Below are 12,771 nucleotides of genomic sequence, written 5' to 3'. Positions count from 1 at the left end.
CAGGAGTTATGTGGTGAAACGACTTCCTCTCACGTGTGCCGGAGGTCAAACAGAGGACGTCTGACACGTTGTTTCCTGGTTGAGCTGTGTGCGGCGCTCTTTGCCTCGGCCTCGCTCGACACTACAGTCTTCTCTGCCGCTCGGCCTCTGCTGCGCACGGTAGCGAACTGCGTACTATTGTTGCTTTTTGCAGTTTGTGCAAGTTTCTTTTAATTCTGCCACTATTCCCTCACTCACTGGGCAAGTTGGTCAGGATATGAAAATGCAAGTTTGCCCAGCTCTTCCCAGTCTTTGATTTAAATCATCCTGTTGCCTGAAACAATCTTTCCAGACACTTCAATCCAACTTTTGTTTTTTGTTTTCATTTCAATTTGACTTCAGAACTGCTTCGGGTGAAATTAGTCCATCGTTTTGATTGAACAGCTATTGCCTTTTGACGTGATTACAAATTTTAACATCTCACTTGGCAAATCAAATCACACTTAGAGACTTCTTCAAAAAACAATGAATAAATAAAAACAAGGGTTCGAGTATCGAGTGATGAGACGGCAGATTTTTTTTTTACTGCATAATTAATGAGGTGTTTTGGTTTTCCGAGGATCTGTGTGTGGCGACGTGACACAGTCGCAGTTGTCTCCAATTCTGAGAGCAGAGACGTTTCATGTGGATGGAATATTAAATCCGGAACAATGAGCGCATGCGGCTCTGAAGTGTCTGGGCTGTGGTGTAATTAAAGGAAATTTAAACTGCCGGCTTCAAAGCACTTGAATTTAAAATGTTTTACATGGGAGTAATTAGGAATCATTTGTGAAGACGAGAGAGAGTTTTTTCATCTTCCATCGTCAATTATTCTTCTCTGCAGGAGGAACCCTGCTGGGGACTGTAAATAAAGATGGACGACGTTTCCTCCACCTCCTCCGCACGGTACGAACATCAACACGAACACACACAGCAGAGAATAACTTTCATGATTGTAATCTTACTCTCACCGCAGTGTGAATCTTTCTTTTTTTGACTAACACTCTGGGGTGTGAGATTATTGTCTGTGGTGTTCCATCAGCTGACCTGGACGGTGACGGCAGGAACCAGTCGGAGATCAGATTCAAATCCGCAGCAATTATCAAACTCTGGATCGTCGTTGCTCACGGAGAGATTTGCTCTAATATGAGAAATCCGCTGTGACATAAAGGGGTCATCTCATTTTCAAAATGAGTGATGGCGTAAAACTGAGGCAATAACGTGACGGTGATGCAACAGTGAGTGTGCTGTGGAATGACAACTGGAAATAAAAACAAGTGTTGCATAAATGAACTCAGCTGAGGTGAAGCAAATGCCAGCGGATACGTGAAGATTGATCCTTCTGATTGGTCGTCTGTGTTTATCGATTGGTTCATGCTCAGGTTAATGCCTGATGGATGGAGGGGGGATGGATGGAGGGGGGATGGATGGATGGAGGGGGCATGTGCAGATTTACAAATCGCAAGATAATCCGCCCCCCCGCTGCCGTCTCATCAGATTCACACCGTTCTCTGATCCTCGGAGTCCTGATCGATCGCAATGCATCTCTGATCAGTGAGTGTACTGATTATAGGCCTGAGGACTATGAGGTGATGCCTTCAGGGCCTGAGAAAACACGACGATCCGTCACCGTGTTCAATCCGAATGGAAAAAACGGGATGTGCACGTCCGAGCTTAAAGCTGTGTGAGATTTCTTTTTTTGATTGATCTGACTACAATATGTTTCGGAAATAATATTCTGAACAAACTTACCACATTGACGCCGCTTTACAAAATTTTCAGAATGCGGTTCCACTGGCACAAGTCCACAAAGTCTTGTTCTCTTTACTGTGACAACAAATCACACGGACACAAAAAAGAACATGACTTTCTGATAAGGAAAAAAAAGGAGTTGGAAATAAGCTGCTCACCACTTTTTCCAGCTCATAAGTTTACCTTCACTGCGAAGTACTGCTCATCAGAAGTCATTAGGCTGAATACCAATTATTTCAGGCATATTAGAAGTCTGGGAATCTTTAATGAGTTGTCAAATCACTGAGAGATCACATGTCACGCATTAGCGATATTCAAGCTTGTGAGTGAAGAATTGAATATAGATCTGACTCAGACTCCAGCTCCTAATTTTACACTGACGCCGGGTGAAATTCAACACACGTCAGTCAGAGATGCATTGTGAGCCACGTCACAGTGACGTGTCTGCCAGACTTCAACACAGAATGAAAAATGCGTTAAATCATTCAAGAATGATCTGAACATTGTATTAATGTTATCTGCCGAGGCAGACGCGTATGGATTGGAACGTATGAACAACCCGCACATTACACGTCTTCTATTGTCAGTAATGTGAAAAACAGGGACTCGCTATCTAAGCAGCTTTGAAATGTTGAGATATTCATATGCATGTGTGGGCGGAAGAACTGCAGGAACACCTGCATCAATGATCAACACTCAACTTTCAGTTCTTCAGATGACTCTGACTTTTCTTTTTCCTTTCCAATTTGTGCTGTAGGAGGGAAAAAAGTTTACTAAAAAGTCTATTAGAGAAACTTGCATATCATTTTCTAGAGTAGTATATTATTAATGCCTAACATCAAATCAAGTCAATTCAACTTTATTGTCAATTTCTGCAATTTTTGCCAGACATACAGAGGAGTCGAAAATACGTTTCACTCCGACCCACAATGCAATCAGTACAAAAGATAAGCTAAATATACAATAAATAAATTCTAAATAGTGCAAAAGTAAGGCAAAACCTTATGGTATAGAAAATGTAAGAAATTGACAATGTGCAATTTAAAGGACACACTGTACAATATGTGCAATATACAAGAAAGTTAATAAATGGGAAATGTACAGTATAAAGGATATAAAGTACAGACTAAATTTAATTTAAGTGTAAAAGGCACATCCACACGTCTTTATTTTTTTTATAATACTTCATTAAATTTTACAGCAGTTTCACATGACAACGGCTGTAGAGTTGGACCCAACATCTTCTTCATCCTATCCACAAATAGTACAATAATATTAATAATAATAAATTTAATTTATAGAACACTTTTCATTGCTAAAAGCAATCTCAAAGTTCTGTGACGATATCAGCCAGTAAACGTTATAGTAGCTTTATTTCAGCTAATATGTAGCTTCACTTGTGTGTTTTATTATCTGAATTATCTGTAAATAAAATTATTATTATTATTATCATCTGCCTTACGTCGCCATCTTTTGGCCAATGCGTGGGGAAAAAAACATGTCGTCCATGATTGGCTTAATTTGCGATGTGCTTGTCTCCGATTGGCTGCTACAAAAACTCACCTTCTACAAATATCTTCCGTGTGGGAACACACACATCGTAAAGCCTCCTCCGTTTTAATTAAAACTGACCAGCAATGTCGATTAAAATAAATTCATTGCGCTAATACATATGTTTTTTTTAATGTGTGTTTTACGTCATGAATACGCTTGATATATGTTTGTCTCCCCATAGTTTAGGAAATGTGTCGACAAACTTCCGCGTGACGTGGTTTCCCACCGGAGGACAATAGAGAAGGGACCAGGCTCGTCTTTATGGAGTTTCGAACAAGACGTTTGTTGTGAGAGTTTCTCTCCGAGGCAGTTTTTGGGCGGCAACAACAACAACAACAACAACAACAACAACATCATCATCAACAACACGATGAGTAGTTGTAGATTCTTCGCGAGCACGACGCTCGTCGTCCTGCTGCTCCGGGCGAGTCTGGTCCGCTGCGACATCACGGACGGAAACACCGAACATCTGAAGAGGGAGCACTCGCTGATGAAGCCGTACCAAGGTGAGCTAGTTCCTGTTAGCATGCTAGCATGCTAGCTAACAACCACCCACAACATCTTCATCTGTCGCTGCGTTTTCTAGCACTTAGCATCAGCTAAGCTAACCCAGTGTCGAGTTGAGTCTCACTCCTAACGACTCATGTGACTACAAGCTGAGGTCACTACGTTTTCAAAATGTGACATTGGCAACAAACAAACAAACAAAAGGGACATTGTCATGTGACAGGAAAAGTTAGACGCTCGAATAGTTTAGCTGAAAACTCAAACATGCTGCTCAGAATGTATGTAAATAGATAAAAAAGAACAAAAGCAAACCAACATTATGTCAGTTTTAGGATTTTACTACGAATGTTGTCAGTGAACAGACTTTAAACATTAGAGCTGCGACGATCGGTCGATCTCATTGTGTCCATCAACAGTTAGTTACCTGGCAACTACTGATGATCGGTTTATACAAGTTTCACACACACACACACACACACATATACATATATATATATATATATATATATATATACACACACATAAATATATATTTACACACACATATATATATATATATACACATAAATATATATTTACACACATATATACATATATGTATATATGTCAATTGATAATCGACAATTTAATCAAAAATAAAATGAGTTGTAGACATAATATACATACTGGACATGTACATTATTTTTAAATAATATTTTGGACCACACAAGTTATTTAGCATGTGTTATTTTATTTACAGAATCACTGTTTGACGTGTTACTGGTCTTTGTCAGTTAATTGCTGGCAAATTTGTCATGAATCTGATCCTCAACGTTCCATTGTTGTTTTTTTTAAACACTTCCTTTAAACTAGTCACAGACTGAGGTGACGTTTTTGGTGGATGACGTTCGTAACAGAAGCTTCTAACAAAGTAGATGTGACTGTTGCACAAGAAAGTGTGAAAAGAAGCGTTATCACTTCATGCCATCAGATTGTCCAATGCAGGAGCCCGGAGCCGTTAACGGCTGCGCCCACACACCCTGCTGCAAAGAATTCCACATTTCCAAAAAATGTGATTAGTGACATGTGCAACGGGCCGTCAACCTCGCCCTGAGGCCGAGGACTTGTTTGTTGAAGGCGTTTGCCAAAAAGTGCAGTCATGAAGGTAAACATCTGGCTCCTGCCTTTGCTCAACACAACTCTCAGCTCTGCCCTCACGGAAGGGAGAGACAGAAAAGGTCCGTGACAACACAACATTATTTGACACAAAGTATTTAAACCATGAATCTTTTTACATTAGATTAATTTTGCTGGCGCTCATCGAGGCACTGAGATGACCTGGAATCGAACCCAGAACCCTTCTGTACCAAAGTCAGCGGTTAGCCCACTAAGCTGCACCAAACCCCATGCTTTTTTCATTTCTTTTTCTTTTCTTTTTCCTTTTTCCTTTTTCCTTTTTCCTTTTTCCTTTTTTCTTTTTCTTTTTCTTTTTCAATTCAGGCACTGCACTGCTTTTACGCCTTACACCCGATTTTTCTTATTGCACTTGATATTTTTATACAAACTTATTTTTGTACGCGTCATTGTTTTTATTCTTTGTACTGTAACTGTGGAGCAAAATCTGTCTGAAGAATTCCCTTCTCGGATCGGATCAAGTAAAAGCACACTTACATATTGTCAGTGAAAGAAATAATTACAGTTAATTACAGAGTTTAACACGGTGATCTTTTTCATTCCTGCCATTAGAGCCTGAAGACTAAAGTAAACATATTTAATAAAATTTAGTATCAAGCTAATCTCCCTTCGGGGGAAGAAATTCCTGGAGAAAACCTTTGGACAATCTCGACTACATGAAAATGAATCATGTCGTTATTTCATTTTTGTACGCAGAGAGTGAGCAGTGTAGATATTTTTATATAACAAAGGTATTTGGCCTGAAGATTCACAGACAGACGAAACAATTTCAGTGATCAAACACCAACTCTGAATGTTTGCAGAGGAACCTCGGTGAACGTTGAGCAACCGTCTGGTTGTGCTACGGTGTCCGTTAGTGTCACGTGCTCACGTCTCGTCCTTTTTTCGTCTGTTTTGTCCCGCAGGTGTTGGCAGTAGCCCGAGCAGCCAGTGGGACTTCTGGGGAAGCACGTTGGTGACGGGCTCGTACGTGCGACTCACCCCGGACGAGCGGAGCAAGCAGGGATCCATCTGGAACACCGTGGTGAGGATGAACGACAGAACTCAGAGATTATCTCCAGACGCTGTGTCGTTGCTGTTGGGTGTAGAGAACATATTCTCCCGTCAGTCTGGTTCTCTCAGCCTCACATTTAAGCTTAAGCTGTTTTAAATGAATGACCAGGCGGCGACACGCATCCCCTAAACCTGATGGCTAGAAATGAAGAATTGCCTTCCTGTAATTTTTTTCGTTGTTTAATCTCCGAGAGTTCACCCTCCTCCCTGTTTCTGTGTCTGCAGCCTTGTTACCTGAAGGACTGGGAAATGCATGTGCAGTTCAAAGTTCACGGCTCGGGGAAAAAGAATCTCCACGGCGACGGCATCGCCATCTGGTACACCAAGGACAGACTGCATCCAGGTAACGGTGGCGTCTCGGCCTCGCTTTTTTTTTTCGCAGCGTGTGGCTGCAAAAAAACCAGCAAGTTACGAAAAACTATAACCTGTCCCAGTCCTGCGGATTTTTTTATCAAAACGGCTAATTTCATAATTCCTAAAACGCAATAATCAAAAACTACCGTGGACAGAGACAGTAGACTACTCGCTGAATCTCTTTCTGAAATACGCCGGTGTGCTTCTGAGTTCGCCGCCACACGGATTATGTGCAGGTCTGGTCTCATCCGATCATTCTGATTGGAGAGCCGGACCAGCGGGAACTTCCAGGATGCGTCCAATCTCGTGTGAGGTCCCGCACATCCACATGACAACCGTCAGTACAGGATGGAGAGGGGGGCGGGGCCTATGGCCGCAACGGGAAGAAGCTCATCCAGCTTGATCTCACTTGATTTTTTATTTTGTCAAACCTTCCTACATCAAAATGCCGGAACTGCACATCCGCAACTCATCGCCTCATTTTTTTGTGTGACAGTTATACTCTCATGATATGTCTCACTCCGTCAGGAAGCTTCTTCCTGAAGTGGATCTGCTCACGTCTCGCCTCATCTCTCTGCCTCCACCCTCCCTTTAGGCCCCGTGTTCGGAAACAAAGATCAGTTTCTTGGCCTGGCTCTTTATTTGGATACCTTCCGCAATGACCTCCATGGGATGGATGTAAGTGCGCAGTGTGTGTTTGAGAGTGCGTGTGTGTGTGATTGACCTGCCTGTTTTCTTCGCAGGGCCTGTGTTTTCCAACAACGCCGTCTTCCACGGGCTGGCCGTGTTTATAGATACGTACTCTAACGACGATGCGTCGGACGTGAGTGGTCGGCATCACGATGTCTTTCTGTCTGTGCAGATTTTTTTACTTTCTTCACTTTGCATCGGCATGTTGTTGTCAGACTATTCAAGCAACTGTCATAGTGACGGTATTTGATTTTGCTTCGACTTCACATATTTGTTTGACGGCAACAACAAAAAAACAATTTCATCACAGACCTTGAGCACGATGTCACGACGGCAGTCACCGTCTGAATTAGAGTCCGACAGACTTATTGGTTGGCTGATGAAAGTGAGCAGATATCAGCCTTTTACAGACACGTGGGAATCTGCGAAAACAGAAATCCACCAAGTCTTTTTTAATATCGGTATCTTGTTTATGTTTGCCAGAGTTTTTATTTTACATAAACAGAAACAACTTTGCGTATGAAAAGAGAAAAATAATGGACCAAAACTTATTGAAAAAAAACCCTCCTTTTTTATGCCTGATGGTGATAATGATGGTGATGATGAACGTCGAACCCCGAAATATAATAAAAACAGCATCGCGATTGAGAAAGTGTGCAGGAGTTTAAAGAAAACAATGCAGAGACGATGTGCCTTTATGGTTCTATGAATCATAAATTTGTTAAATTCTTTAAAAAAAAAATTAATAACTTCTTTACTTGTACTTACTTTTTTTCTTTTTTATTTAAAATAAAGTTCATGGTTAAATTGTAAAATGAAAAGGCTCATTCACATGTGGTTGTCATGATTTGATAACGACATATTAGGAATAATTTACAATTTTTAAAAAAAAATGTATATACCGGCCGTTATAGTGCGGTAGGAACTTTTTTACTCCCTAATATCTAACATTGGTATATGAACCCAAAAATCCACATCTGTCAGACTCTACTCTTCGTGTCACTTTTTTGTTTTCCTTGAAGACAGCTCGTCAGTCACGTCAGCTACTTTCACACTGCTTTTATTTTTCCTCTGACAAGATCAAAATACACACCTGAACTTACTATTATTCATTTTTTTATCGACTCTAAAGTGTGAAGGTAGCCTGTTGGTTAACATATGCATGAGCTGATTTCAACTGCGATATACAGTGGGCGTCATATTATTATAACATATTTTATTTCATCACATGTATTTATTTGTCCATCATCTTTATGTAAAAATATGCGTATAAAACCTTGTTTTGAGATTTTGTTCGTTGATTCCCCCGTCCCCCGTCTGTCGCCAGCGCTCCTTCCCGTACATCTCGGCCATGGTGAACAACGGCTCGGTGAGCTACGACCACGGCAAAGACGGACGCGCGTCGGAGCTGGGCGGCTGCTCGGCGGAGATCCGTAACAGAGAGCACGACACGTACCTCGCCATCCGCTACTCCAAAGGACGGCTCACCGTGCGTTACTCTGAATTCAGCTTTGTGTATTCAGTCACTACACAAATGTTTTATGTTTTTACTTTGTTAGAAATCATTTTTTGCATCACTTAAAGTCTGTTTTACGTCCTGCAGGTGATGGTTGACGTAGACGACAAGAACGAGTGGAGGGAGTGCATCGACATCGGAGGTGTTCGTCTTCCCACCGGATATTTCTTTGGTGCCTCAGCGGCGACAGGAGATTTGTCTGGTGGGTCTCCACGCTCACACAAAAATTATAACGTCAGGAATTAATTTATTTAAAGTCCCTCTCCACATCTTAAAGTGTTGTTCTTCTGTCTCTGTCCTCTAACATATCTGACATTGACAACAGCGACTTGTATCTGGTGTTTTCACATTCCTCTCCTGAAGGAGGAGATTTCTGTTTCATTTCTCTGCAATTTGAAATTCAAACGAATCCTTTTCAAGATAGATTTGGTTTCGTCACAAATACAGAAAACCAATCGCTGTCCAATTTGCAAATGTGAGGCAAAGAAACACGAAACTTCCAGAGCAGCAGAGGCAGCGAATCACGAGAGGACGTCAGGTGTGTCAGCAGACAGTTAGCTTTAGCATTAGCAGTTAGCCTCCATGAGAGGACTGCAGGTGTGTCAGCAGACAGTTAGCATTAGCAGTTAGCATCCATGAGAGGACAGCAGGTGTGTTAGCAGACGGTAGCATTAGCAGTTAGCATCCACGAGGGGTGGTGGGTGTTTCAGCAGACAGTTAGCGTTAGGATTAGCGGTTGATGATGTTGTCTCTGACCATCTTGTTGATCACATTCTTCCACCGGTCAACCTAACGTGAGCAGCTGTGGTGGGCGGGGCCTTTGTTATTTGCATATCATTAATATTCATAGTCTCAGAATTCCTCAGTGAGGGAGAGAGAGTGGATGGTTCAGACACATTTCAGAGGGTAAACAATGTTAAACAACATATTAGGCATAGCAGATTATTGACCGGAGGGGAACTTTAAACATCAGTTGAATCTCACGTTTTTGTTCCCAGATAACCACGACATCATCTCCATGAAGCTCTACCAGCTGATGGTGGAACACACCCCCGAGGAGGAGAACCTGGACTGGACCAAGATCGAGCCCAGCGTCAGCCTCCTCAAGTCCCCTAAAGGTAGAGCAGAGTGACAGGAAATTTTACAAATAAAAATGTTTTGATATAAATTTTTTAGCAATAATACTCTCACCAAATGTTCAAGGCAACGTCAGATGATACTTTCAGGAAGCAGCTCAATATGTGTTTTGTAATCTCACTTTTGAGATTTATATAGTTTCTACTTCTCATTTCCATTGTATCAGCTTTTCCCTCTTCATCTTTTCAACTTTTTCATTGATTCATTTATTGTTATTTATTGTTTTTAACTTACCTGCCGTTCATGTTGCTGTATGGTATCAGTATCTTTTGAACAATCACCCTCAAAATGTCCTCCCTCTCTGTCCGCAGACAACATCGACGATCCCACCGGGAACTTCCGCGGCACGCCGCTCACGGGCTGGAAGGTCTTCCTGCTGCTGCTCTGTGCTCTGCTGGGGATCGTCGTTTGCGCGGTGGTGGGCGCTGTAGTTTTCCAGAAGAGACAGGAGAGGAACAAGAGGTTTTACTGAGGAGGAGGAGGAGGAGGAAGAGGTGTTTTGTTGTGGAATGAACTGTCTCCAGATGACAGATTGAGCACATTCAATGTGAATTTTCTTTTTCTAAAGATTGTACAAATGTTTATATCTCTTGAAGCACTGCGTAACTTGCGATGTGGGTGAGACGATGCAGAACCGTAGTGGCTCCTCTCGTAAGTGACCCTGAGAAATGCTGATATTGTTTTTCCATGTCTTTGTGTTCCCTTTACGACTCTGGGTTAGTCATTTTCAACTTTGCACCTTTGAGTTCGGCAACATTGCGTTCGCGCCTGCTCATTGGTTAACACGGTGTTTCTGCTCCCAAGTGCGATGCTTCACAAAAGGTGGTTCAGATTTTTTGTCTTCCGGCAGACGCAAAGAACCAACTCACACAAAAAGAAAGAATCTGACATGGTGATGATCTGTTGCTGATTTCTCTCCCTGTGAATGTCTTTGGAAAAATCCAATTCCGATGATTATTTCTAATCGTGAGCATTTTAAAGTGATCAAGCACAACAATCTCTCCAGTGGTATCTGAGAGAGAGAGGATTGTGGGAAATGTATTTTTTGTCAGTAACCACTGTATGAACACTCAGTACTTGGTGATCATAACGTTTCTCTCTTGCAGGATACGGTCAGTAACAATTTCACCCATCAGCCTTATGATGTCTTTGTCCTCCGATTGATAAAGTTTGATTTTTAATTGGTGTCTCTTTCTTCCCTTTTTTTTTCGAATTCTGCTCAGCGTTTTTAACCGTCTCTGCTCATGCCCAACTACCTACTGTGTTTATTGCAAATTGATTTTGTGAAACGCCACATTTGCCACATATTCAAATTGTTTGTGAATGAATAATCAAACCTGAGAAACTGGAGCCAGACGATTGTTTACTAAAAGATTTAATTTGGAATTTATTGTCAAAATTGTTGCCAACAACTGTCACATGGACACAAAAAGAAGATGGTACCATCTCAGTCATCCAACAACAGTGTGACGACACATTCTTCATACAAATATTTGGTTTTCATGTTGTCAAACTAGAAAATGTCTCCACAGCCCCAAAACGGCAGAATAAATACACCTGAAAGAAAATTCAATGCACGAGTGGATTAATACAAAAAAACAAGCATTTTGGAGGTTCTCAACTAGAAAATGTCTTGAAAATGTTTGTTTTTCCGTTCATATTTCAAAAAATTCTGTGATTCTGTTCTGTTTTGTCAGACTCACGGAGGAGAGGAGCCGTCGAACCGTGAAGTCTGTTGGTTGATTGTTCGAAAGGCACATTAACATCGTCAATCCTGTCTCTCTAATTTCTTTTCAGTTTCATTTTTCTTTGTTGTTTTTTTTCTTTCAGCTTCCATTTCCATCTTGGTTCTGTCGGTCCGTTCACTGTCGGGATTTGACACACTTGTCAAAATTTGATGTTTTTTTTATCTTTTAGCATGGTCAGGATTTTTTTTTTTAATCTGTGTGCCTCTGTTCTTTTAAAGCCCGTCTGTGTTTGCCTCTGGCAAAATCAGTTCTGCTGGCGATGAGACTTGAAAACTGCTCCTCTCATCAGGAATAATGTATTAAAAAATAAAGAAAACTTTGGTTTTGGTTTTAACTTTTTCACACATTTCAACAAAAATTCACAGAAAATACACTCAGTGTCATTGTATAATAAACGGAACAAAAAAAGACTTTAAAGTTTAAACTGGATTTCAATGGTCCAGTCGAGAGACGGCTGAAACTCAACAACCTTCAGTAAAATGTACCTTCGCTTTTGTTGCTTTTTTGTGGTTAAGATCGTCACATGACCTGCGTGAAGTTAAACTCAGCATTAAAATCAGTATAAAGTCATAGAAAATTAATAATTATTGTCACCTTTCTCCTAGAATTTTGAAGATGGCGGACAATTGACGAAAAAGTTGTATTTTCTTTGAATTTATACTTAAAATGCATTACATTGCTGTGTTTAACTTTTTTTCATGACCTACCAAAATTGAAAATATATTGGTTAAATTAATAATCACTAAATCTTCATGACGTTATCATACTAGATCTCTTTTTGTTGTTGCTTTTTGTTTTTTGACAAACTTTAGTCACGTTTGTAGATTCTTTACAAACAAATGTGGAATGAAGTATATTGTTGAACAGTCCTTTGTCATATAACAGACGTGCATGACGTACACATAGTGCGACATAATACATACAGCAGGAAAGGGAGAAAATAAATAATGTTACAGAGAAGAAAACATATTTTAAAAAATTAATTAGATCAAATCAAAGTGTTCTGGGGGTTTTCTGCAAGATTAAGTTCCTCTATTAAATCACATTGTTCTCCATTACTCTCACAGATAGGAAACATTGACATGGCTCCTTTCATCTTTGTTTTCAGGAATCTATTTTTCTGCAAAAATAATTTTCCCAAGAATAATAAATATATTAATTGCCAAATCACGTGTTGCGTTTTTTCACAATTACACCAAACTTTCTGTTGGTTCAAAATCTACTCTTCTTTCACTTTCCCGCCATATTTTAAGACCTGCCTCTTGTACC

General features: G+C 40.6%; 1 protein-coding gene across 2 annotated transcripts; it reads left to right on the top strand.

Moving 5' to 3' along the window:
* The first annotated feature begins 3,556 nt into the window (after positions 1-3,556).
* lman2 (lectin, mannose-binding 2) lies at positions 3,557-11,818 on the top strand. 2 transcript variants are annotated; one of them, XM_047334385.1, is made up of 8 exons: positions 3,557-3,830; positions 5,910-6,028; positions 6,283-6,400; positions 7,155-7,234; positions 8,429-8,590; positions 8,705-8,819; positions 9,616-9,735; positions 10,066-11,818. In XM_047334385.1, the coding sequence occupies exons 1-8, from the start codon at positions 3,695-3,697 to the stop codon at positions 10,224-10,226; spliced, it is 1,011 nt and encodes a 336-aa protein (XP_047190341.1). In that variant the 5' UTR covers positions 3,557-3,694; the 3' UTR covers positions 10,227-11,818. The 2 variants fall into 2 exon arrangements, with proteins under 2 accessions (XP_047190341.1, XP_035505971.1); XM_035650078.2 differs by lacking the exon at positions 7,155-7,234 and adding an exon at positions 7,007-7,089 and having other exon boundaries at positions 3,558-3,830.
* Positions 11,819-12,771: the final 953 nt, after the last annotated feature.

Source organism: Scophthalmus maximus, chromosome 9 (assembly GCF_022379125.1).
Source record: "Scophthalmus maximus strain ysfricsl-2021 chromosome 9, ASM2237912v1, whole genome shotgun sequence".
In the NCBI taxonomy this organism is placed as follows: Eukaryota; Metazoa; Chordata; class Actinopteri; order Pleuronectiformes; family Scophthalmidae; genus Scophthalmus; species Scophthalmus maximus.
This window is presented reverse-complemented; position numbering and strand designations above follow the sequence as displayed.